Genomic DNA, 27,084 nt, shown 5'->3' with positions numbered 1-27,084 from the left:
ATTGTACCATGGAACGACCCTCCCCCCAATCCAGGTAGGAACCCCAAATTATCCTCAAAGGTCAGAAAAGGAGAAACTGCTATTGGGAGGCCCTGCCGATGCTGCCACCACTACCAAGCCTTCCGAAAGGGCTGCAGAAAACCGGATCGGCCCCCCCCCCCCCCCCCCCAAGCAGGCAACAGAGTCCGATTGTGAGTGGAGTAAGTTGAAGAACTGAAAAGGTTGGCTCCAGCTCTCAGCCCATCCCTGAGGGAAATAGTGCGCAGATCCTGTGAAGCCCTCTTGAATCCAACGCATAAGGGCAGCAACATTATACAATCGTAGATCTGGGACATTCAACCCGCCAGTGCCCCTGACCAACGTCAGCTTAGCCTTAGCTATACGAGGGACTTTAGACCGTCAAATAAACTGGGAGATTAAGAAGGTAAAGCGGTGTACATCCTGGCGTCGAAGCCAAAGTGGCACAGTTTGAAGGGAATAAAGTAACTTAGAAAGCAGAACCATTTTTACTAAAGCCACCCGTCCCAGTAAACCTAGAGGAAGGTCCCGCCACCCCTGGCATAATTTCCCTATGGCATCAAGATGACGGATAATGTTCATTGAATAAAACGTGGCAGAGTTGGTGCTCAAATAGATACCTAAATAGCAGATTGGAGCAAGCGAAAGTGGAATAGGAAGCATGGCATACCATGGCTCTGCAGGGCCTCCATCCAAAAGCAAGAGTTCAGACTTGCTACAATTAACCTGCAGGCCCGAAAGTGCCCCAAAATCCCGGACAATCGCTAGCACTGCCACCAAATGTATGGGAGCCTGATCCAAATAAAGTAAAATATCATCTACAACAAACTGATTTTGCATTCCCGCTCCCCCCTCCCAAATGCCCCGGACACTAGGGTCCTGTCGTATCTTAAGGGCCAAAGGCTCGATAGCCAAAAAAAACAGCAATGGAGATAACGGGTATCACTGTCTAGTGCCCCGCTGCAGTTCGAACGCCTCCGTCAAACTCCCATTAATGAGCAACCGAGCCCATGGACCAGTGTACAAGGCTCTGATCCAATCCAGAAAACGTCCCGTAAAGCCAAAGCCCTACAAAACCTGGAACAGGTAGTCCCAAGAGTCACTGTCAAACACTTTCTCCATATCTAAGCCCGCCACTGTGGAATGTCCTCCCCTGCCCTTGTGCTCATGGATAGCCCCCAGCATCTTCAGCAAATTCATGGATTCATAACGTCCAGGTACAAAGCCCACCTGATCCATATGGATCAAATCCAGCAAAAAAAATTAAGATGCCTCGCCAATGTCATAGCCAACACTTTAACATCTTGATCCAGGAGGGAAATAGGGCGGAAAGAACCCACCAATTCGGGGTCCTTCCCTGGCTTGGGCAGCAGCACAACATGGGCCAGATTGTCGGAAAATGAACCTGTGCCGCTCCCTACTGTGTTACACATCCGGTTAAGTGGGTTGGCCACTAAGTCCCGTAGAATCCGGTAATATTCCGGACCTAAGCCATCCAGCCCCAGTGCCTTAGCCAAAGTAAGGGAGCTGAGGTGCCATTCCTCCAGATCCGCAGCTTTGCAAGGAAGACCAAGGCAAACTGGACTCCCTTCCTGTGGAGCTCTGTGCAGAAAGGCGATATCAGCTTGCGTTGTGCCGCAATTCGCACCAAATAATCATTAAACAAGAGTACCTTCGCCCCATCATACTCCAGGACTCCCGATTAGCGAAAGCCTTAAGAAGCACTTCCTTACCTCTCCAATTGCAGTAGTGCGTTATGGCTGTATGCACCTGTTTGCCATCTGCCGCCTTAAGGCCGATGCAGTGGGTTCACTCACAGTCGAAGTGCAGGCCAGAATCCAGCAGACCCAGTTTATTGGGCAGCCAGGAGCTGAAAATCCGATATAAATCGGCATCGGAAACGGTCTCGGGCAAGCCGACAAGCCGGAGGTTATTACGCCGGCTGCGATTTTCATGTTCTTCAAGTCGGTCTTGCATTTTGGCACTTTGTTTTTGTAGAGCAGACACCTGCGCCTCTAATGCAGAGCACGTGTCCTCCTGGCCCGAGACGCGCTGCTCCACCTCAGCGATCCTTTGGTTCTGCACATCGAATTTCTCGTGGACCTCCTCCACAACAGACTGGAGTTTGTTAAGGTGGTCCACTAAGGCTGCAGTCACCAAGCGGGTAATTTCTTGTATCCAGTCGCCCACAGGGATAGTAAACGAGGCAGACTCCGCCACCATTTTGGCTGCAGGTGAATGAGGCTTATCGCAGGGTGGTTTCGCGGCTTGTATGGACATGCCAAAATGCGATTCCACGGCCCTGTTCAGCAACAACGAACCGTAGCACTCGGCACAATTCTTCCATGGAAATTCGGAGCTGGGTGCAGTGAATAGCTGATATTAGAGCGGGTTTTGGCAGAGTCGGTGTGGAGCTCTCCTCTCCTGCGTCTGTTCAGTTAGGCTGCATCACGTGACACCCCCCCCCCCTTCATTCTATTTCTGAAAAATAATTTCAAAATCCAGTCTTTATCTGAAGGAGAGCCAACACGGCTTCTGCAAGGGTAGGTCATGCCTCACGAACCTACTGCACTTCTTTGAGGGGATAAGCAGCCGGATGGATAAAGGGGAAGCCATAGACATCATATATCTTGATTTCCAAAAAGCCTTCGACAAGGTACCCCACGAAAGGCTGCTAAAGAAGCTGTGGAATCACGGGGTGCAAGGGGATGTCCACCGATGGATTAGACACTGGCTGGCGGTCAGAAAACAGAGGGTTGGAGTAAAAGGACATTACTCAGACTGACAATGGGTCACGAGTGGAGTTCCACAGGGATCGGTGTTAGGACCGCTCCTATTCAACGTGTTTATCAACGACCTGGAGACGGGGACGAAATGTGAGGTCATTAAATTTGCTGTTGGTATTACTTGCATTCTGTGTAGAGTTCTGTTTGCCGTATCTCAAAAAAGATATTGCAGAATTAGAAAAGGTACAGAGAAAGGCAACAAAAATGGTAAAAGGAATGGGGTGACTATGCAACAGGGTCAAACTCTGCAACAGGGTCAAAATCATGGAGGATTGTGAGGACCTGCAAAGGGACCTGACGAGACTGGAGGAGTGGGCAAAAAAGTGGCAAATGAGTTTCAACATAGAGAAATGCAAGGTCATGCACGTAGGAAAAAAGAACCCGATGTTCAGCTACAAAATGGGGGGAATATTGCTAGGGGCCAGCAACCTTGAAAGAGACCTGGGGGTGATGGTAGACACAACTTTGAAACCATCAGCGCAGTGGCAACAGCCTCAAAGAGAGCAAACAGAATGCTGGGCATCATCAAAAAGGGAATCACTACCAGGACAAAGGAAGTTATCATGCCGCTGTATCGTGCAATGGTGCGCCCGCACCTGGAGTACTGTGTCCAGTACTGGTCGCCGTACCTCAAGAAAGACATGGCTGTACTCGAGGGAATCCAGAGAAAAGCGACTAAGCTAATAAGAGGTATGGAAAACTTTACATACGCCGACAAGTTGAAAATGCTGGGGCTGTTCTCCCTGGAGAAGAGGAGACATGATAGAAACCTTCAAGATCCTGAAGGGCATAGAGAAAGTGGATAAGGACAGATTCTTCGAACTGTGAGGGACCACGAGCACCAGGGGTCACTCGTAGAAATTGAAAGGGGACAGGTTTAGAACCAATGCTAGGAAGTTCTTTTTTACCCAGATGGTGGTGGGCGCATGGAATGCTCTTCCGGAGGTTGTAGTAGGCGAGAGCACAGTCAAGGGGTTTAAGGAAGATTTGGATAGGTACCTAAAGGATATAGGGATTGAGGGATACAGATAGCAGCAGAGGTAGGTTATAGAAGTAGAGGTAGATTATAAAGGTCAAAAATTCACTTCACAGGTCAAGGACCTGGTGGGCTGCCGCGGGAGCGGGCCGCTGGGCGAGATGGACCTCCGGTCTGACCCAGTGGAGGCAACTTCTTATGTTCTTATAGTGCCACTTTAATTAAGAGAGTAGCTGGTTTAGCTACCTCTCGGTCTGAAGTTTCTAGCATTGTGGTAATATCTAATGGTGTTTCTCACTGCTCATCATGTTCTTTCTGTTGGTCTTGAGCCAATATTGGCAAATAATATGCCCCTGTGAGAGGAGGTAAAGAATCTTCTGGAATTTTAAGAGTTTCTCGGAAATATCGTTTCACCACATCTCTGGGAGGTCCAAAGAGGATCTTGGGAAAATTTATCAAACGTAGATTGTTATTCTGTTAAATAATTCTATTATTATTTTCAAGAACCTCCAGTTTCCTCCGCAGGAACATAAGAACATAAGAAGTTGCCTCCGCTGAGGCAGACCAGAGGTCCATCTCGCCCAGCGGTCCGCTCCCGCGGCGGCCCATCAGGCCCATTGCCTGAGCAATGGTCCCAGACTATCCCTATAACCTACCGCTACTCTTATCTGTACCCCTCAATTCCTTTATCCTCTAGGAACCTATCCAAACCTTCTTTGAAGCCTTGTAACGTGCTCCGGCCTATCACAGCCTCCGGAAGCGCGTTCCATGTGTCCACCACCCTCTGGGTGAAAAAGAACTTTCTGGCATTTGTTTTAAACCTGTCTCCTTTTAATTTTTCCGAGTGCCCCCTTGTACTTGTGGTTCCCCGTAATCTGAAAAATCTGTCCCTGTCTACTTTTTCTATACCCTTCAGGATCTTGAAGGTTTCTATCATGTCTCCTCTAAGTCTCCGCTTTTCCAGGGAGAACAGCCCCAGCTTTTTCAGTCTGTCAGTATATGAGAGGTTTTCCATACCTCTTATCAGTTTAGTTGCTCTTCTCTGGACTCCCTCAAGTACCGCCATGTCCTTTTTGAGGTACGGCGACCAATACTGGACACAGTACTCCAGATGCGGTCGCACCATTGCACGATACAGTGGCAGGATGACCTCCTTTGTCCTGGTCGTGATACCCTTCTTAATGATACCCAACATTTTGTTTGCTTTTCTTGAGGCTGTGGCGCACTGTGCCGACGCCTTCAAAGACGTGTCCACCATCACTCCCAGGTCTCTTTCAAGGTTACTTACCCCTAGCAGTGATCCTCCCATTTTGTAGCTGAACATCGGGTTCTTTTTCCCTACATGCATGACCTTGCATTTCCCTACGTTAAAGTTCATTTGCCATTTTTTGGCCCATTCTTCTAGCGTTGTTAGGTCCCTTTGCAGATCTTCGCAGTCTTCCATGGTTTCAACCCTGCGGTAGAGTTTGGTGTCATCCGCAAATTTAATAACTTCGCAATTTGTTCCCGCCTCCAGGTCATTTATAAATATATTGAACAGGAGCGGTCCCAGCACCGACCCCTGCGGAACTCCGCTCGTGACCCCATGCCAGTCTGAGTAATGGCCCTTCACTCCAACCCTCTGTTTCCTGTCTGCCAGCCAGTTTTTGATCCATCGGTGGACCTCCCCTTGCACCCCGTGTCTCCACAGCTTTTTAAGCAGTCTTTCGTGCGGTACCTTGTCAAAGGCTTTTTGAAAGTCAAGGTAAATGATGTCAATGGATTCCCCTTTATCCACCTGTCTGTTTACCCCCTCAAAGAAGTACAATAAGTTTGTGAGGCATGACCTACCCTTGCAGAAGCCGTGCTGGCTCGACTTTAGCTGTCCATTGTTTTCTATGTGTTCACAGATACTGTCCTTAATCAGTGCTTCCATCATTTTTCCATCATTTCCAATGTTATCTTTAACTTACATATCTTTATTTTGCTTTAATGGTGTAACTTCTTTATCCATTTTTTGAATATCTGTTTTATATAAAATGAATTCATTTTTTAAGGTGTTTATCTCTTCTTTGTGGATCTTCATTTCTTTATCCAAACTTATTATTTGTGGACTAAGGGAATTTCCCTTAGCTTGCAACCAAGTCCCAAAGGGCATCCAATGTAACCTCCGGAGCAGGCATAGTTAGTAAGGAAACAGCTGAAGGTTTTACTTTGTGAATGCTTACCTCCTTTATAGCTTGTGATATTCTGGCCACAGGTTTATCACCGGGGATTGTTTCACTCCAGGAGATCTCCAGCGGTGAGTTCACCAATACACTGGCCTCTAAAGTTGAGAGCACTTCCTCTTTGGGTGAACTCTCTTCTCGCAGTGAACTGGCCCCCTGTGGTGTCAGCTGTAAGGGAGGGATTCTCGCGTCGGAGCTCAGAGTAACATCCAGCCCTGGGATAGACACTCCGGCGGGCGATTCCTTGATACAAGCTCTTGCTGAAGTCATCTGTGAAACTCATTGATTGTAGCAAGAGGGGCTTCTAAGCATCGGGAGACACCACTGGTGGTTTTCCCTATGTCTTTGGCATACGCAAAAGGTTCCAGTCGGCAGTAAAGGAACATCTAAGAGATAATCTCAGACATCTACTAGCAGTCAGGCAGTAGCGGCCATCTTGGATCCATCTACCACCCTTTCTATAAAAAAGTATTTCTTTAGATTACTCCTGAACCTATTACCTCTTAACTTCAAAAAAGATTTGAGGAGAGATCCGGGAAACTACATACTGGTGAGTCTGACCTCGGTACCGAGAAAGATGGTAGAGGCGCTGATAAAGGACCGCATCATTGATCACCTTGACGGGCATGGTCTGATGAGGACCAGCCAGCACTGTTTCAGCAAAGGCAGATCTTGTTTGATGAACTTGCTGCATTTCTTCGAGGGAGTAAACAGGCAGATAGACAGGTGTACACTTTGTACACCACCTAGAAATTTGATTAAGTGGCATAAATTTTTTTTAAATAAACTTGAAACTATATCTGGATTTTTAGAAGGCGTTCGACATGTTCCACATGAATGACTACTTCGGAAAATTGCGAGCCATTGAATGAAATACTCACGTGGATTAAAACCTGGCTGGAGCATAGGAAACAGATAGTGGGAGTAAATGGACAATACTCGGACTGGAAGAGCATCAACAGTGGGGTGCTGCAGTGCTCGATGCTAGGATCCGTGCTCTTCAACATCTTTATAAACGATCTGGACATTGGTGCGTCGAGTGAGGTGATTAAATTTGCGGACGATACAAAGTTATTCAGAGTAGTGAAGACACAGGGGGATTGCGAAGATCTGCAACGTGACATAATCAAGCTCGAGAAATGGGCATCGACATGGAAAATGAGGTTCAACGTGGATAAGTGATGCATATCGGTAACAAAAATCTCATGCACGAATACAGGATGTCCGGGGCAGTATTTGGAGAGACCTCCCAAGAAAGAGACTTGGGAGTTCTGATCGACAAGTCGATGAAGCTGTCCGTGCAATGCACGGCGGCGGCAAAAAGGCGAACAGAATGCTAGGAATGATAAAGAAGGGGATCACGAACAGATCGGAGAAGGTTATCATGCCGCTGTACCGGGCCATGGTGCGCCCCCCACCTGGAGTACTGCGTCCAGCATTGGTCGCCATACATGAAAAAGGACGTTACTACTCGAAAGGGTCCAGAGAAGAGCAACTAAAATGGTTAAGGGGCTAGAGGAGTTGCCGTACAGTGAGAGATTGGAGAAACTGGGCCTCTTCTCCCTTGAAAAGAGGAGACTGAGAGGGGACATGATAGAAACATTCAAAATACTGAAGGGAATAGACTTAGCAGATAAAGATAGATTGTTCACCCTCTCCAAGGTAGGGAGAACGAGAGGGCACTCTCTAAAGTTGAAAGGGGATAGATTCCGTACAAACGTAAGGAAGTTCTTCTTCACCCAGAGAGTGGTAGAAAACTAGAACGCTCATTCTTATGTTTTTAACTTCATCCTATGTTCTCTAATTCCAGAGTTTCCTCTCAATTGAAAGAGACTCGCCTCATGCACATTTATGGCACTTAGGTATTTTAACATCTTTCATAGCTCCCTTCTTCCACCTTATTTCCATATTGAGATCTTTGTCTGCCCCATACGCCTTTTGACGAAGACCACTGACTATTTCAGTAGCCTTCCTCTGGATCAACTCCATCCTGTTTATATCTTTTTGAAGGTGTGGTCTCCAGAATTGTACACAATATTCTAAATGTGGTCTTACCAGAGCCTTATACCGAGGCATCAATACCTCCTTTTTACTACTGTCCATACCTCTCCATATGTACCCAATGTTCTGTGTTCATTGCTGAAGTGCTTGGGAACAGGACTGCAGAAAACAAAAGCAAATAGGACTGTAGGTGTGGTAGACTGATTTTCAGAGGGCTGAGTTCTTTTTTCTCCTCATCCTTGTAATCCCTCCTAAGAAGTGCATAAATGTATATCTTTCATTACCTGTTCAACAATTAAGCTCTATTGTAGCTCACTGACTATGGTCAGTATACTTCTTTGTAAACCACATAGAACCGAAAGGCTTTTGCGATATATAAATTAAAATTTGTTGTGTAGGGAGCTAGTTAATGAAAGGTGGATAAAGTAATAAGGCCAGATGAAGTACATCCGAGGGTACTGAGGGAACTTAGGGAAATTCTGGCAGCTCCACTGGCTGACCTTTTCAATGCTTGCCTAGAGTCGGGAATGGTACTGGAGAACTGGAGAAGGTCGGATGTAGTTCCTTTCCACTAAAGTGGCTGTAAGAAAGAAGTAGGGAACTACAGGCTGGTAAGTCTGTCTTTTGTGGTAAGTAAATTAATGGAAATGCTTTTAAAACAGAGAATAACCACAGTAACTGGTTTGATAATGAACTCTTAAAAATGAAACAATCAGTAAGGCGATTAGAAAGGATTTCACAAAAAACTGGAAAACAATTAGATCTGAACAACTGGAGATCAAATATAAAAATTGATAAAAGAAAAACGTATTTTATTCATCTAAAATTGGTTCAACAAGTATAAATACAAAAGAACTGATCCATTTGGTTATAAATTTATTTGATACCACATGCCTCACTCAGCCTACACACAATAACATGTTTCCTTCAGCTAATGAATTAGCCCAACACTTTGATTCAAAAATTAAAGAAATAATTGTCTTCAAAATGACATCTGTGAATACCAAATGCACAAGAAAATGTGGACATGATTTGGAGCTCCTTTCAAGATTTAGAATGAATACTTATAAAATTGTACAACAAATATGTCAAATCATACTGTATTTTGGACTCTTGTCCACTGGAAATCATGAAAGCTGCCCCAATAGACTTTAAACAGAAACAGACTATCTGACCTATAATTTGGTCATATCATAATCACTTCAATCCCTAAAAACCCTAAAGAATCATTGGCATTGGTCACCAATTATAGACCAGTGGCATCCATTCCATTTTTCATAAAAATCATGGAAGGATTGGTCCAATCTCAACTAATGGAATATCTTGATCACTTCTCTCTCCTGCATGAATCTCAGTCAGGTTTTAGACCTTCATTTAGCACCGAGACAGTAATTGTGGCCATTCTAGACAACTTATGTACCTTGTTTAGTAAAGGTCTTAATGCATTGATCATGCAATTTGATATGAGTTTGGTGTTTGATTTAGTGGACCATGAGAAGCTGTTACAATGCTTGGATGCTATTGGCATCAGAGGAGAGGTGTTAGAATGGTTTTGGGGTTTTCTCATGTTCCGTACCTATCAGGTTCGCTTCAATGATGATCTCTCAGGCATTTGGAATAATTCATATGGTGTTCCACAGGGTTCGCCATTGTCCCCACTGCTTTTTAATGTTTATATGTCATCACTGGGTGTGCAGCTGTCTCAATTGGGGATAAACTTGTTTAGCTATGCAGACGATTTTATGATCATCATTCCATTTGCTAACTCTCTTTCAAAAGTCATCCCTACAGCAACAGAAGTATTAGGTTTAAACTAAACTAAACCTTAAGTTTGTATACTGTATCCTCTCCACAATCGTAGAGCTCAGCATGGTTTACAGGAACTGGTATAAAGAAGGAACTCCAATGAAGGGTTACAGGAACTTAGTATAAAGAATGTTTAGAGAGACTTAGTATATCATAGAGGAAGGAAGTATTACATTTTTGAGAATAGCCAAGTTTTCAGATGTTTTCGGAATAATTGGAGGGAGCCCAGATTCCGAAGTGGGATAGCAAGATTATTCCAGAGCTCTGTGATTCTGAAGTAGAGGGATGACCCTAGTTTTCCTGCATGGAATATGCCTTTTAATGAGGGGAAGGATAGTTTGAATTTTTGGGTGGATCTAGTGGTATCAGGATTCGAGGAATTCCAAGATAGTGGAATAAGGGGAGGAAGAATGCCATGTAGAATCTAAAAAGTTAGGCAGGCGCTAATAGAGGCTGAACTGTAGTGCTTAAAGTGCAGTAGCTGATTTATTTAGTTTGTAGTTTTTAGGTTGTTGTTATAGCACTCTTTCTGTTCACAGTGCGCCCTTCCTGACGACGCTCTTGGGAAACTCGAGTCGAAGGGAGACTATAGGAGTTTCAAACTTGGGATTCTTTAATTGATATTGAAACCTGCTATGAGTGCCATGCCACCTCAACTCCGTCATGAAAATCTTCTCGTTAAATTCAATACCAAACTAAAAACATTTCTTTTTCAAAATGCATATCATAATCTCTAAATACTTCCTTTCCTTTTTTTTTTTTTTAGTCAAGGTTTATTTATTAAGTTTTTAAATTTTTACAAGACATGGTTAAGAACAGTCTTATGCAACAAGTTATAACAACGATATGCTCCATGGAAAACAAATAGACATAGAAATCGTAAATGTAAATAACTGGTGTACAAACATGAGTCTATGATAGTGCCTGAAGCATATTTGAACTTCATAATAAAATAAAAGACCATTCTATATGTTTAAGCATGAATCAAAGAGAGAGAATGCAAATAAAAATAAGAAGAGAGGGGGGAGAGAGAGAAGGAGAGGAGAGAGGAGCGGAGCATTCAAGAGGTATTGGAATGGAGGAAAGATTTCAATAAATCCCATTTCAGTTGAAATTGTGTAAATCTGTTGGAAGACTTAGCCAAGTAAGCCTCAGTTCTATATGTGAGACATACAAGGTTCCACCATTGCGAATGAGAAGCCTTGGATAAGTCTTTCCAGCAGGTAAGCAGAACCTTTAAAGCCAAGGAAAGCAAAATATCAAACAGAAAATGGTCTGAGTCAGCAATTGTGGTAGAGAGAGCGAAAGATTTTAATAACAGCATTTGGTAAGTTAAAGGAATGTTAATGTGGAAGATGGAACAAATCGTGTCCCAAGTGGAGGCCCAAAAGGAGGTGATTGTGGAACAATTAAAAAGCAGATGTTTCAAGGTGCCTATTTCAGCTTGACAAGACCAGCACAGGTTAGAGTAGGAAGGATTGATTCTGTGTGATTTGATAGGGGTCCAATGCGCTCTATGAAGGAAAAAAACCATATGTTGGAGATTCGATGCCGAGCGGGATGTATGAAAAGTGGTATGGAAGATCTGAGTCCAAGCCTCTTCAGGAATCAATGTTTCTAAGTCTAGTTCCCAAGAAGATTTTAAAGGGGTCAAGGAATCGGGAAGTAGCGTTTTAAGTAATTTATAGAAATGTGAGGCGGTATGTCCTGTAGACAAAAATTGACGGGAAAGCGAATAGAGGGAGGGAGCCGAATGGAAAGGAAGTGGATACAGGCCCGACTTATTGATCGAGGATCTTAGTTGGAGCCATCTGTAGAAGTGAGAAGGATTTAGGGAGAAAGTAGTCATTAGCTCATTGAAGGTGAGAAAGGACCCATTCGGATAACATAAGGAGCCTATATCCCATATGTGACAACTATACCAAGAGGGCCATGATATAGGTTTTTTATCAATTAAAAGGAGTTTGTTGAACCATATAGGGCAAAAGGCAGATTTATTCCAGGGAATATCAAGACGTGCATCAAGATCAGAAAGTACCTTGTGAGTGGTTGATATTAAGGGTTTTTTAGAGAGATTTGGAAAATTTTTAGTGCCCATCAGTCTAAGAAGGGGAAAAGGGTTCAAAAGAGAAGTCTCCAGTCTTACCCAGTTAGGCATATCAGAAGGGGAGGAAGAGGAGAACCATTCTGCCCTTTGTCTTAGAATGAAGGCCTTGTGGTAGCAGTAGAGGTCAGGAAAGTTGACACCGCCCTGATGGGTAGGAGATTTCAGTTTGCGTAGGGAGATCCGATAGGGTTTGTTGTTCCATAAGAAGCGTAATAGTTTTGATTCCATTTGTTTGTAGAAAGCAGGAGGGAATAGGAGAGGAAACATGTTAAATAGATAGGTAAGCTTTGGAACCACCATCATTTTAAGAGTGTCTAGGCGGCCCCACCAATTAAGATGAAGGGGCGACCACTTTGAAAGGGAGGCTGAAATATGATTAAGAAGATCTATGGAAATCAAATGCGCAGATGTACGAAGGTCCCTGTCGAATGAGAGTCCCAGATATTTGAGCCCTGTGGATACCCAGGTAAAAGGTTGAGAAGCAATAGTAAATGGAAGACATGAATCATTGAGAGGCATAAGTTCCGTTTTATCCCAGTTGATCTTATAACCAGAGAATATTGAGAAAGAGGAGATCAATTGTATGAGGGAGGTCAGAGAGGCTTCCGGGTCATAAAGATATAGTAAAACATCGTCTGCATAAGTGGAAATTTTAAATTCAATATTGGCTATGGATACTCCTTTGATGTCAGGTGATTGTCTAATAGCTACTAAAAGAGGTTCCAGAGCCAAGTTGAATAGGAGTGGGGACATGGGGCAACCTTGACGAGTGCCTCTATGTAGTACGAATGGAGAGGAGGCTTCATCATTGACAATCAAACTGGCCGTAGGATTATTATAGAGTAGTGAAATCATATGAATAAATTCAGGGGGTAAACCAAATTTAGCCAAAACAGCAAACAGATATTTCCACTCCACTCTATCAAACGCTTTTTCAGCATCTAGAGAAACAAGAACAGCAGGACTAGCGGATGAAGAGGTGGAGTGGAGTATATGACACAAAAGTCTGGTATTATCAGCACCATAACGACCTTTCATAAAGCCCACCTGATCCCTATGGATCAGACAGGGCATGACCATCTCTAGTCGGAAGACCAGTATTTTGGTAAAAATTTTATAGTCCAGATTCAATAATGATATAGGACGGTAGTTCTTCACGAGCTGGGGATCTCTGTTTGGTTTCGGTAAAACAATAATGTTTGCTTCGAGGAAACGACGGATGCCTTTCGGGGATGACTGGAGACTCTGGAAGTAGGAGAGCAGATGGGGTTGTAAGAGTGAAGAAAATGATTTGAAGAATTCTGAAGTTAAACCATCGGGACCCGGTGCTTTGGCCGGAGGCAATGAAGAGATAGCATGACAAATTTCTTCAGACGATATTGGTTTTTGCAATGAACTATGTTGAGATTCAGAGAGAGATGGTAGGCATAAAGAATCAAGGAAGTCCGAGATGGAGTTGGTTTCCGATGAGGATTCAGAGGAATATAGGTCCTTGTAGAAGATGCGGAAGTCTTCTAGGATATCTTTAGTAGCAGTGTGAAGTTGGTTATTGGGCGATTTCAGATGTGTGATCCTTTGTTTAGATCTTCTACCTTTAAGATAGGTGGCTAGAAGGTGTCCTGCTTTGTTATGAGAAGCATAGTAGGTCGCTGAACGTCGAAAGATGGATGCAGAAGCAAGCGAGCTAAATATTTCGTTGTATTGAAATTTGAGGAGTTGCAACTGTTTTTAAAGTGAAGGATCATGACGGAGGTATAGTTGAGTCTCGTAGGTGTGAATGTCTGTTTCCAATTGGTGGAGTGAAGATTTGCGCTTCTTACTTTGGAAGGCAGAGTAGCTGATAATCTCACCCCGGAGCCAAGTTTTATAAGACTCCCAAATAGTAGTAAACTCAGAAACTGAGTCAAGGTTGTTGGAAAAAAAGGCTTGTGATTCCGTTGTGATGTGTGAAAGAAAATCTTCATCGTGAAGCAGAAAGTTGTTCATTCGCCAATGCCTAGAGGAGGGGGACGAAGACCAGTCGAGAGAGCAAGAAACAGCAGCGTGATCTGATATCGTAATGTCATGTATACATGAGGAGGAAACAGTGTTCACAATGTCCTTTGAACCTAAAATATAGTCAATTCTGGAGAAGGTATGATGCGGAGATGAGTAGAAAGTGTAGTCTTTGGTGGTAGGATGAAAAATTCTCCAGATGTCAGACCACCCGTAGGTATTCATAAGTTGGCGAACTGCAGAACGGGCCCCAAGCTTGGCCAGTCGGCAAGTGGAAGATCTGTCTATGAAGGGGTCAATGGGGAAATTAAAGTCCCCTGCGAATATGGTGTGGGATGTCAAGGATGAGGTGGAGACAGTTTGGAACGACTGGAAGAAGGCGGGATCATCCGAGTTGGGGGCGTAGATGTTGAAGAGATTTAATGGTCGACCTGCAATGGTGCCCTCAATATGGGACCATCTTCCGTTGGGATCAAATTGGTGTGAAGAGAGCTGGAAATTAAGTGACCTCTTCATTAAGGTGATGACTCCATTTTTCTTGCCTTGAGCTGGTGCAGCAAAGGAATGTTGGACCCAACCACCGATTAGTTTCTGGGCTTCTTCTGTAGAAAGGTGGGTTTCCTGAAGCAGGCAAATATCAGCATCTAGATGTTTGAAGTAGTGTAAGATCTTTTTCCTTTTTAAGGGGTTGTTTATGCCCTTAACATTGAGGGAAACTAGATGAATTTTAACCATGTAGAAGAGACTTGAATGCTAAAGTCCAAATGGGGTTGCAGACAGCTGGACGGATCAAGAATGATGTAAAATCTGAATAGTTGCTCCTCAGAAACAAAATAAAAAGGAAGGGAAGGAGAAAATCAGGTGATTCATGCCCAGAAAAAGCTGAGAAAACGTAACAAACAAAGCTCCATAATTGGGGTCTCATGTTGACAAGAGGAGCTCAGCAGAAGACTCCACAGCCTGCCATTGTGATGTTAGCAAGAAGAAATGGGTGCAGCCCATCCAAGTGGAGAAGAAAAAAAGAATGTTGATTCAACAGCTCAGGTCATAGCGCCCACCGAGTCATCTAGATAGCGTTGTAAGTCAGAAGGGTTATCAAAGTTTCTACTCACATTATGATACGTCACCCGCATTCGGGCTGGATAAAATAAACCATACTGTGCTCCAATGTTTTTGAGTTGAGGGCGCATAGAAAGGAAAGCCTTCCTCTTCTGTGCAGTCGCTTTTGAGACATCCGGGACAAATAAAATCCGTTTGCCGTCAACTGTAAGATCAGGAGCAGATTTAGCTGATTGCATGATTTGGATGGCTTGTGGATAGCGCAGAAGCTTCATAACTATGGGCCTTGGAGGTTTGGAGGGCGCAGGAGGGCCCGAGGGGATTCTGTGCGATACTTCCTTTCCTTAACCAGTAAAATCATTTCAACCGCTTTTATGAAGCGACCCTATCCCTGATGTCATATCCTCCTCCCCTCTTCCCTTTCTTTTAAATTTTGTTTTAATAATATATTTATTCACCCTTCCTTCCCCTTATTACCCTCAAATTCATGTAAGTTCTTGTTTATCGTCTTTATAATGTTCACTCCTCCCCATATATATATAATTATTATTTTACCTTTTTATTTTATTTTTTTTAGCATTGTAAACCGACCAGATACATGTTGATGGTCGGAATATTAAACACAATAAACTTGAAACCTGAACTAATACCATGCTACCTTCCTTATGTTTATTTGAAGATAAGTGATTTTTTTTTCATTTCTTTTTGTTGATTTATACTGATTAAAGAAGGTTTAGGGACTGAGAGTGCAATGATGGTCCCTGTTGCACAGCCAGCGCTTGTACTTTTATTAGTACTTTATGCACGGATCGATTGGTGACTGAGCACTTCACTTACACTAATTAATATTTATTATTATTACACAGCATTTTATGCTTCTAATATTTATATTTTCATAAAATAGATTAGAAACATAGAAAAATGACGGCAGAAAAGGGCCATAGCCCATCAAGTCTGCCCACACTAAAGATCCCCTTCCCTAAATTTATCCTCCCAGATATCCTATATCTCGTCAAGTCTGCCTATTCTGATGACCCTCCCCCTACTTTTACCCTCTTAGAGATCCCACATGCGCATCCCATTTATTCTTAAAATCTGGCACGCTGCTGGCCTTGACCACCTGCACAGGAAGTCTATTCCAATGATCAACCACTCTTTCGATGAAGAAATACTTCCTGATGTCACCATGAAATTTCCCGCCCCTGATTTTTAACGGATGCCCTCCTGTGGCCGAGGGTCCGTTAAGAAAGAAAATATCATCTTCCTTTTCGACCGGTGATATACTTAAACGTCTCAATCATGTCTCCCCTTTCCCTACGTTCTTCGAGAGAGTACAGCTGCAATTTATTCAGCCTCTCCTCATATGAGAGAGCCTTGAGCCCTGAGACCATCCTGGTGGCCATACGCTGAACCGATTCGACTCTCAGTACATCTTTACAGTAGTGTGGCCTCCAGAATTGCACACAATATTCCAGTGATTATTAGAGCTTCAGAAAGGCCTTGAAAACTCATCTGTTTAAGGAATATGTTTTGAAAAACTTGTAATTTTCTTAATGTTTTTATTATATTGAATATTGTCTTTTGTTTTTATGTTAACAGCTTTGAACTTCCTTTGAGGTATTTGTAGTACACAAATTGTATTGTATTTTGTTTTTGCCCTCGTATACTGCTGTTCGAAATTAGGCATATCCTGTTTGTTCTTGGAGAAAGCAAAGTTTCTTACTTGTAACACTTGTTTTCTGAGGACAACAGGAAATGAGGAGTTGACTTTGTCTAAAGACAATAAATTGAAAAGTCCCCCACTGACCACACTAAAGTGGAAAGCCCTTTTATTGAGTTATTAGAACTTTTGTACTTTCTTTCTGGCCAGACTATATCAGATCAGGCTATCCTTGGAGAGCAATCTGTTACGGGAAAGTTGCTTTGCTTTCTTGCTCTCATGTGGTCCTTCTCAATCGTCTGTCTCCTCGCCCCACTGCAGTACTTTGGGCCCAGATGCTCTGAGCTAGTCCAATCCTGTTGTTTCCACTGCTAATCTGATCTACAATTCATGAGTCGCTCTATGCCTAATTAGGTTCAGGGCGACGTACAATTCCAAGTGATAAATAAAATGCCTAGTATAGGAAGGAGTAAGAGACAGCATGCCACGAGGAAAAGTATGAGATATAAGGAGTTGAGCCTTTTACAAGAGAAGCATAGTGTAGACCAGTGGTCTCAAACTCAAACCCTTAGTGGGGCCACATGTTGGATTTGTAGGTACTTGGAGGGCCACAGAAAAAAATAGTTAATGTCTTATTAAAGAAATGACAACTTTGCATGAGGTAAAACTCTTTATAGTATATAAATCTTTCCTTTAACAGTTAAAGGAAAGATTTATAAACTATAAAGAGGTTTTACCTTATGCAAAATTGTCATTAACTATTTTTTCTGCGGCCCTCACATTTATGGTTTAATATCTTTCCTTTCTCAAAACTGACACATTTCAATCACCATATTGAAAATAAAATCATTTTTCCTACCTTTGTTGTCTGGTGACTTTATTTTTCTGTGCTTTTAACTGTTTCCAGGGCCTTCTTGTCCTTTGACTGTTTTTCTCTCCATCTTCACTTTCTGCCTTACATCCATCTTTGGCATTAACTCAATATTCAATTTTTCTGCTTTCTTTTCAAAATCTACGTTTCCATGTCTTACTTTCCCTTCTCTCTCTTCTTCCGTCCCTATTTCCATGGTCTGACATCTCTTTCTTTCCTTTCTCTCCCTCCCTCCCTCCTTCCTTCCATCCTTCCTTTCCCCTGGTCTGGCATCTGTTTCCTTCCCTCCCCCAACTTTTTATTTCTTTCACCCTGCTCCCTTCTTTCTTTCTTTCTCTCTCTCCATGCCCCCTTTCTTTCTATATGTCTGTCTTTCTCTCTCTCTCCTTGCCCCCTTTCTTTCTTTTTTTCTTTCTCCATGCCCACCCTTTCTTTCTGTCTTTCTCTCTCCATGCCCCTTTCTGTCTGTGTTCCGTCTCCCTTCTTTCTTTCTGTCCCCCCTTTCTTTCTTTATTTCTCCCTGCCCTCCCCCAAGCCACCACCATTGGGGAACAGGCCGCCACTGCCACAATAGGGGAACAGGCCAGCGCCGAGGTCTTAGCTCTCTGCTTATCTTCCCCAGTGTGGAGCTGACCAATTCTCAACACCCGACATCAATTCTGCCATCCGAGAGGACGTTCCAAGCCAGCGAGGCAGCGATTGGCTGGCCCGGAACTTCCTCTCCGAAGTTAGAATTGACGTCGGGTGGCGAGAATTGGTCGGCTCCACGCTGGGGAAGATAAGCAGGAAGAGCTAAGACCTCGGTGCTGGCCTGTTCCCCGATTGCGGTGGCTTGGGGGAGGGCAGTGAGAAGAGAAGGGAAGCAGATTGGGGACCCCTGCTTTAGGCGAGCCACAAGCCATTTGCCGACATTCCCTCCAGAGAGACGCAAGTCTAATTACAGCAGTCGCGGTCTGTATGCGATTGTCCTCTCCACAATCGGAAAACTTGTGAAGTGGAGAAGGCAGACCACGGGCCGCAAAATAATCCCTGGAGGGCCGCGAGTTTGAGACCGCTGGTGTAGACATTAGAAGTACAGTTTACATTCATTGACTGCTGGGCTTTTGATCTATTTTTTTCAAACTGAAATGCTTTGGCTGCCCTGCTGTGCACACTACCACTGATCTTTGAACCGTCTTGATAGGTATGTGGCACTGACGTCCTTGTTGAAGACAGTACAGACCGATCATAATGCAGTGCAGAGACACCGAAGCACCATCGTGGACTGTCTTAAGGATTTGGATGTTTCAATTAAACGGTAAATTAGTGAAACTCAGTCTGAGAAATGTAATAAATTGCATGTCCAATCTGTGAATATCGAGGCTTAAAGTATTTCTAAAAGTGCCATGGTAATATGACTCCCCTTTTAAAATGTTACACTTCCCAGCAGTCAGTACTGATGTGTATTGCATGCTGGGAATAAACTAGAGCAGCAATAATAAAACTAGAAGGGATATGTTGATCTCTATTTGAAATGCAGACTTTGTAGAGAATGTACTGTGCTTACACTGGACTGGTTGCAATACATTTACTACTGCTAAGAATTTGTATTTTAAAATTTCTATTCCCCTTAAAACCGAAGTTGATTTACAATTTAAAAAATACATAAAATGTCACATATTACTTTATAGAAGTGTATATGCCAACAGAACTGGGATGAATAATTCTTTAGAATGCTGGCTGTGTGAAACGATCTAATTTGATATTGGGACAATTATTTTTGATAAGGAAATCGTATGGCAGACATTAAAAAGACCCCTGAGGCAGGCCAAGAGCCAAAACACTGGCAATGTGGGGTCTCTTCCTGAATAAAGAATTATTCATCCCAGTTCTATATCTTAAAGAGCGAATTGAATCAAATCAAATAAACATTCTGCATGACATAGATAGCAGTGTGAAGGGAAGGAATATAAAGGTAGGGTTATACCACCGTCTCCCGGGACAAAATGAGCAGACAGATGAAGAAATGTTTTCAGAGATTAGGAAAGCTGGAGAAATGGGCAACACTATAATAATGGGTGATTTCAATTGCTCAGAAGAACTCAGGAAAAGGACATAAACAATCAAAAATAACTCAAACCTATGCCCTATATGGAACAACCAGGGGTCTCTAGGACACTACAGGACTTCACCATCCAACACACACACTACACTCACTCAAAAATAGAGAGAGAAAGCCGCAGTTCAGCTTCATATGGCAAAAAACTCCACTTCTTATAAAGTAAGCAAACTGAAACCACTTGCACATGTGTGTTAAATAAGCAATGGTGGAAAAACATGCCCCCCAGAAAAAAACACCTTACAAAAAAGCATGACAGTCGCCAATATTGCTACATGAGCAGAGAAAGCAAAAAAATTAGCTCCAAAGCACACCCAATTAGTGCACCAATGCCTGGACCCTGCAGCCAATTGACCTGACGGGGAAATCTCCGTTTCGCTCTGCTGCATCAGGGGTTTGTAACTTTCTGCATCACAGGCAATAAATCGGTACCCTCCGTACAGAACTCACACCAGCTCCAGACACAATGTACTTCTTGCACAAAGAAACGCCACAGTTTGCAGCTGTTAAATCTATCCAGACTCCACTCCTTCAACCAGCAGACCAATCCACAATCTGCTTCAGCCAAAGAATGCTGCCCTTTCAATCCGGGTATTTAATCCAGCTGGCTGGACTGATTGCAATAAATATATCCAACGTTGTTCTCTCTGTCTCAGCTGATGCCTCCAATCACTGCGCAGGGAACGAAATTCATGCTGAGTCTCAAGACAGTGTACAACCAGAGGCACCGCCACCCGTCAGGTATTCAAGCATGATCTATGCTCAAGTAGTCTGGTCTTAAACCAGCGGGAGGTGTGTCCCACATACAGCATAGAACAGGGGCAAACAATGATGTAAATGACCCCCTCAGTCACACATGAAGTCACACTCCATAGATTGTAAAGCCATCCCGATAGATGAACACAACAGACTCAATCATCAGGGGACACACTGAGCAGTTACCACGTCTGCGATATCCCAGTGCAACGTGTGAAATCTAAGGACACTTACGATGTCACATAAATTCCTATTGTGACCATAGGAAAATAATACCTGCATGTGTTGAAAACATGGATGTACCCGCAAGATATTCATGTGCCTACGTAGAACTCACTCTGTTGTTTTAAACCAGGGGTGCCCACACTATTTGGGCTTGTGAGCTACTTTTAAAATGACCAAGTCAAAATGATCTATCAACAATAAAATTTTAAAAAAACACAAAGCACACTGTACACTGAGAAAATGTTAATTATCATTCCTATTCCGGGTTTTTTTCAAAGAGGTCAAGGCAGATGACTCTATGCACTGTCACCTCAGTAACAACCATACAAAAATAGACAAATATAACCCCCTCCGTTTTTACTAAACCACAATAACAGTTTTTAGCGCAGGGAGCTGTGCTGAATGCCCAGCGCTGCTCTCGAAGCTCATAGGCTCCCTGCACTAAAAACCGCTATTGTGGTTTAGTAAAAGGGGAGCCATAGTGCAAAATATAGACAGCAGATATAAATTCAGACACATTTTGATCACTAAATTGAAAAGAAAATCATTTTTCCTACCTTTGTTGTCTGATGATTTCATGAGTCTCTAATTGAACTTTCGTCTTCTGACTGTGCATCCAATCTTTCTTCCCTTCTTTCAGCCTGTATGCTTTCTCTCCTCCAGACCTCATTCCCTCCCCCAACTTTTTCTTCCTCTCTCTGCCCTTTCTTTCTCCCTGCCTCCCTTTCTTTTTTTCTCTCTTCATGCCCCCTTTCTTTTTTTCTGTTTCCCTTCTATCTCCCTGCCTTCCCCCTTTCTTTCTTTCTCCCTGCCCTCCACCAAGCCACTGCTACCACCATCGGGGAACAAACCGAAGCCGCCACTGCCATCGGGTAACAGGCCCCAAAGCCGCCGCCGCCCTAAGCTCTCTTTGCTTCCCTGCATCGGGCCGACCAGCATTCCTCCCCCCGACATCAATTCTGCCGTTGGAGAGGAAGTTCCGCCCAGCCAGGCAGCGATTGGCTGGCCCGAACTTCCTCTCTGACGGCAGAATTGACGTCGGTGAGAGGAAGGATGATCGGCCCAGTAGATTGCCAAGGCAAAGTGAGTCTATCACGGAGCCTGGGATGGGCTCCTCGATCGACTCACTTTGCCCTGGCGATCTACCGGTCGATCGCGATCGACTTATTGGGCACCCCTGTTCTAAACATTGGTTAAATGTAGACGCAAATAGGATAACATCCTGCTGAGACTGGCTTTCACGATATTTTAATAAACCCTCCCTATGATTATAAAAGGCCCATTTTGCAGCCCTCGAGAGACTCACATAGCAGAATGTTAAGCATGACATGGTATCACTTCCAGATTTTCATTTAAAAAAATTATTTTTTTAATGTTATTATTAAATTAGTGAATGCATGGAGGAGTAGACTTATGGTTAGTGCAGCTAGTTGACATGCCAGTGAATTGGGTTCAATTCCCAGTGCAGCTCCCTGCACCCTTGAGCAAATCACTAAACCCTCTAACAAAATCTTAGATTGAGTGCCCACTAGAGGCAGAGAAAGTACCTGCATATAATGTGTACAGCACTGTGTAGGTCTAGTAGTGCTAATTGATTGGCTGCTGTTGATGTTATGAAGTAATATGTACAACACAAAGAAAGGGATCGAAATACACAAAAAGTCAATAACACCCACAAAGTGTACACATAAGAACATAAGAATAGCCTTACTGGGTCAGACCAATGGTCCATCAAGCCCAGTAGCCCAGTCTCACGGTGGCCAATCCAGGTCACTAGTACCTGGCCAAAACCCAAGGAGTAGCAATATTTCATGCTACCGATACAGGGCAAGCAGTGGCTTTCCCCCATGTCTTTCTCAATAACAGCCTATGGACTTTTCCTCCAGGAACTTGTCCAAATCTTTCTTAAAACCAGCTACTCTATCTACTCTTACCACATTTTCTGGCAACACGTTCCAAAGCATAACTATTCTCTGAGTGAAAAAAATTTCCTCCCATTGGTTTTAAAAGTATTTCCCTGTAACTTCATCGAGTGAAAAATCGATCCACTTGTATCCGTTCTACTCCACTCGGGATTTTGTAGACTTCAATCATATCTCCCCTCAGCCGTCTCTTTTCCAAGCTGAAGAGCCCTAACCGTTTTAGTCTTTCCTCATATGAGAGGAGTTCCATCCCCTTTACTTTCTTGGTCGTTCTTCTTTGAACCTTTTCTAGCACTGCTATATCTTTCTTGATATAAGGAGACCAGAATTGAACACACTATACTCCAGGTGAGGTCGCACCATGGAGCAATACAGGGGTATTATAACATTCTTAGCCTTGTTAACCGTTCCTTTTATAATAATTCCTAGCATCCTGTTTGCTTTTTTGGCTGCTAATCCCCAAGGCGGACCCTAGATCTGGTAATTGTGATTCAGGTTATTCTTCCCAATGTGCATCACTTTGCATTTGTCCACATTAAATTTCATCTGCCATTTGGACGCCCAGTCTTCCAATTTCCTTAGGTTCACCTGCAATTTTTCACAATCCGCATCCATTTTAACAACTTTGAACAGTTTAGTGTCAAATGCAAATTTAATCACGACACTCGTTCCAATTTCCAGATCATTTATGTTGAATCAATTTTTTATTTTCAAACAACAGAAAACAAACCAACAAGCACCAACAAGAAAGAATACAATATAAAAAATCAGATACAAAATATCAAATCCAACAGTCCCCACCCAAACCATCCCCACCCCAAACCCCCCAATCCAGAAGCAAGAAAGAATTGTAGTGCAGTAGGCTTGAACTCTGATAACCCACTGCCAAAGACGAAGAGTGAACTCCAACACTGAAGAAGAAGAAAGAAAGAGATAAATTAAAAAAAAAAAAAGAGGAAAGAGGGTATACCTGGCGCCCCATCGAAAAGGAAAGAGAGCCCGGGTCTCAGAAAGAGTTACAAGGAATTCAGAATGTCACTTCGAGTCCGTGGCGATAGAGAAAAGAGATAAGAATCCCAAATCCGAAGAAACTGTCGCTTTCTTCGCAAGCTATAAGACGCATCCTTCCGTTCCAGCTTCCAAGCCCAAAAGGATGGCAAAGTATCTCCAATCCAAACAGACAAAATCACCTTCTTCCCCAAGACACCCACCCGTCGCATAAACTGACGCTGACCCGAATCAGACAAACAGAAGGCTTCAAACTTATCCAGCAAGAGACCAGCCGCAGAAAAGGGAAGCGGATGACCCAGAACACTCGCCACATAAGATAAAACCTGCCTCCAAAAGTGTTTGATTTTCACACAGGACCAAAAAGCATGGATAAACGAATGGGGCTGCAGGAGACACTTAGGGCACAAAGGAGAATCCGTATATCCCGAGTAATATAACTGACTTTTCATAAAATAGCCCCGATGAAGCACCCTAAATTGACACTCACGGAGATCTGCATTAACAGAAACTCCCAGGATCCGTTTAATCAAGGAAGGGAGATCCAAAGCGTCTCGGGCTATCCCCAGATCTTGACACCAATGAGCTTGCAGTACTGCACGATCAGTCGGTCCCAAAAAACGATGGAAGTGCTTATACAGACCAGAAACAGTAAACCCAACCTCCAAATATGGATCCAGAAGTGCTGCAAATCTGTCCTCAATAGGAAAAGCTAAGGCGTCTCGAGGGAGAGACCGAATATCCAGATCATTTATAAATAAGTTAAATAACACCGGTCCCACTACGGACCCCTGCAGCACTCCACTGTTTACTCTCTTCCATTGAGAAAAATGATCATTTAACCCTGCCCTCTGTTTTCTATCTGATAACCAATTCCTAATCCACAATTGAACTTTGCCACCTATCCCATGACTCTTTATTTTTCTCAGGAGCCTCTCATGAGGAACTTTATCAAAAGCTTTTTGAAAATCTAGATACACTATATCAACTGCCTCACCTATATCCACATGTTTATTCACACCTTCAAAGAAGTCAAGCAAATTTGTGAGACAAGATCTCCCTCGGCTGAACTCATGCTGACTCCATCTCATTAAATCATATTTGTCTCCGTGTTCCACAATTTTATTTTTTATAATTGTTTCTACCATTTTGCCCTGCATTGAAGTGAGGCTTATCGGTCTGAAATTTCCCGGATCTCCCCTGGCCACCCTCCAATCTTCAGGTACTACAGATGATTTTAGCAGCAGGTTACAGATCACTAACAGCAGGTCATCAATTTCATGTTTGAGTTCTTTTAGTACCCTGGGATGTATACCATCCGGTCCTAGCGATTTATCACTTTTTAACTTATCGATTTGGCATAGTACATCTTCCAGATTCACCGAGATTTCTTTCAGTTCCTTCTTCATCATCACCCTTGAAAACCATTTCCAGTTCAGGTAGATCTTTTACATCTTCTTCCGTAAAGACTGAATAAAAGAATTCATTCAGTCTTTCCGCTATGGCTTTATCCTCCATGAGTGCCCCTTTTGCTCCTTAATCATCCAGCGGTCCCACAGATTCCCTCACAGGTTTTCTGCTTCTGATGTACTTAAAAAAATGCTATGAGTTTTTGCCTCTTTTGCAAGTTTCTCTTCATATTCTTTCTTAGCTGTCTTTATCAATGCTTTGCATCTAACTAGCTGTGCTTGTGTTTCTTATTTTCTTAATTTAGATCCTTTTTCCATTCTTTAAAGGATTTTTTTGGTTCTAATAGCCTCTTTCACTTCACCTTTTAACCACACTGGCTTTCGTTTCCTCTTCGTTACATCTTTGCTGATAAGTGGAATACATCTGGTCTGGGCTTCAACCATGGTATTTTTAAATAACATCCACGCATTGTTTACAGTCCTAACCTTTGCAACTGATCCTTTTAACTTCTTTATAACCATTTCCCTCATTTTATCATAGTCACCCTGTCGAAAATTAAATACCCCTACAGTTGATTTCTTTTGCGACATTACTCCCAGTATCAGCTCAAATGTGATCACGTTTTGATCACTGTTTCCCAGTGGACCCAACACAATTAACTCTTGTACTATATCTTGCATTCCACTAAGGACCAAATCTAAAATAGCACCCCCCTCTTGTCGGTTCCCGGACCAGTTGCTCCAAGAAGCAGTCATTTATGGCATCTAGGAATTTTACCTCCCTAGCACTCCCCGATGTAACATTTAACCAGTCAATGTTGGGGTAATTGAAATCAAAGAAAAAAAAAATGCTTGACACATTTATGATCACTCCCCTGACCACTGTGTAGTACAATAGACACTAGGAGAAATTTGCTTCTGCTTGTACTGCAGTACTAGTGCAATTACTTGCGGGAATGGGTGGGGACAGAGAGGATCCTGGCAGGGATGGGTGGGATTTCTGTCCCCGCGCAACTCTCTACTTGAAACAAGCAGAAGCGGTGAACATAAGAGTTGCTGCTGCTAGGTCAGACTAGTGGTCCATCATGCCCAGCAGTCTGCTCACGTGGTAGCCCTTTTGGTCAAAGACCAGCGCCCTAACTGAGACCAGCCCTACCAGCGTATATCCTTGTTCAGTAGGAACTTGTCTAACTTTGTCTTGAATCTCTGAAGGGTGTTTTCCTCTATGACAGCCTCCGGGAGAGCGTTCCAGTTTTCCACCACTCTCTTGGTGAAGAAGAACTTCCTTACGTTTGTACGGAATCTATCCCTTTTTAACTTTAAAGAGTGCCCTCTCGTTTTCCCTACCTTGGAGAGGGTGAACAACCTGTCCTTATCTACTAAGTCTATTCCCTTCATTACCTTGAATGTTTCGATCATGTCCCCTCTCAATCTCCTCTGTTCGAGGAAGAAGAGGCCCAGTTTATCTAATCTTTCGCTGTATGGCAGCACCTCCAACCCCTTAATCATCTTAGTCGCTCTTCTCTGGACCCTCTCAAGTAGCACCGTGTGTCTCTTCATATACAGCGACCAGTGCTGTACGCAGTACTCCAAGTGAGGATGCACTATGGCCCGGTACAGCGGCAAGGCAACCTTCTCCGATCTGTTCGTGATCCCCTTCTTTATCATTCCTAGCATTCTGTTCGCCCTTTTTGCCGCCGCCGCACATTGTGTAGACGGCTTCATCGACTTGTCTATCAGAACTCCCAAGTCCCTTTCCTAGGAGGTCTCTCCAAGTACCGCCTCGGACATCCTGTACTAGTGCTTGAGATTTTTGATACTGAATGCATCACTTTACACTTATCCACGTTGAACCTCATCTGCCATGTCGGTGCCCATTCTTCGAGCCTGATTATGTCACGTTGTAGATCTTCGCAAGCCCCTTGCGTCTTCACTACTCTGAATAACTTTGTGTCATCCGCAAATTTAATCACCCCGCTCGTCTTACCTATGTCCAGATCATTTATAAAGATGTTGAAGAGTACAGGTCCAAGCACCCAGTTTGAGGCAACCCACTGGTGACGCTCTTCCAGTCCGAGAATTGTCCATTTACCCTATGCCCCAGCCAGTTTTTAATCCACGTGAGTATTTCTCCCTCGATTCCATGGCTCGCAATTTTCCGAAGTAGTCGTTCATGCGGA

General features: G+C 43.4%; 1 protein-coding gene across 6 annotated transcripts in view; it reads left to right on the top strand.

Moving 5' to 3' along the window:
• Positions 1 to 27,084, top strand: part of AP1G1 (adaptor related protein complex 1 subunit gamma 1) — a 584,387-nt gene that overhangs the window by 413,494 nt on the left and 143,809 nt on the right. For all 6 annotated transcript variants that reach the window (XM_033942090.1, XM_033942089.1, XM_033942091.1 and 3 more), the window contains one exon: positions 18,670 to 18,783. In XM_033942090.1, coding sequence (XP_033797981.1) covers positions 18,670 to 18,783 — 114 coding nt within the window. The remainder of the gene's footprint in view (positions 1 to 18,669; positions 18,784 to 27,084) is intronic.

The sequence above is a fragment of the Geotrypetes seraphini genome, chromosome 4 (genome assembly GCF_902459505.1).
Source record: "Geotrypetes seraphini chromosome 4, aGeoSer1.1, whole genome shotgun sequence".
NCBI classification, from domain to species: domain Eukaryota; kingdom Metazoa; phylum Chordata; class Amphibia; order Gymnophiona; family Dermophiidae; genus Geotrypetes; species Geotrypetes seraphini.
Note: the sequence above shows the minus strand (reverse complement) of the source record. Positions and strands in the feature narration are given on the sequence as shown.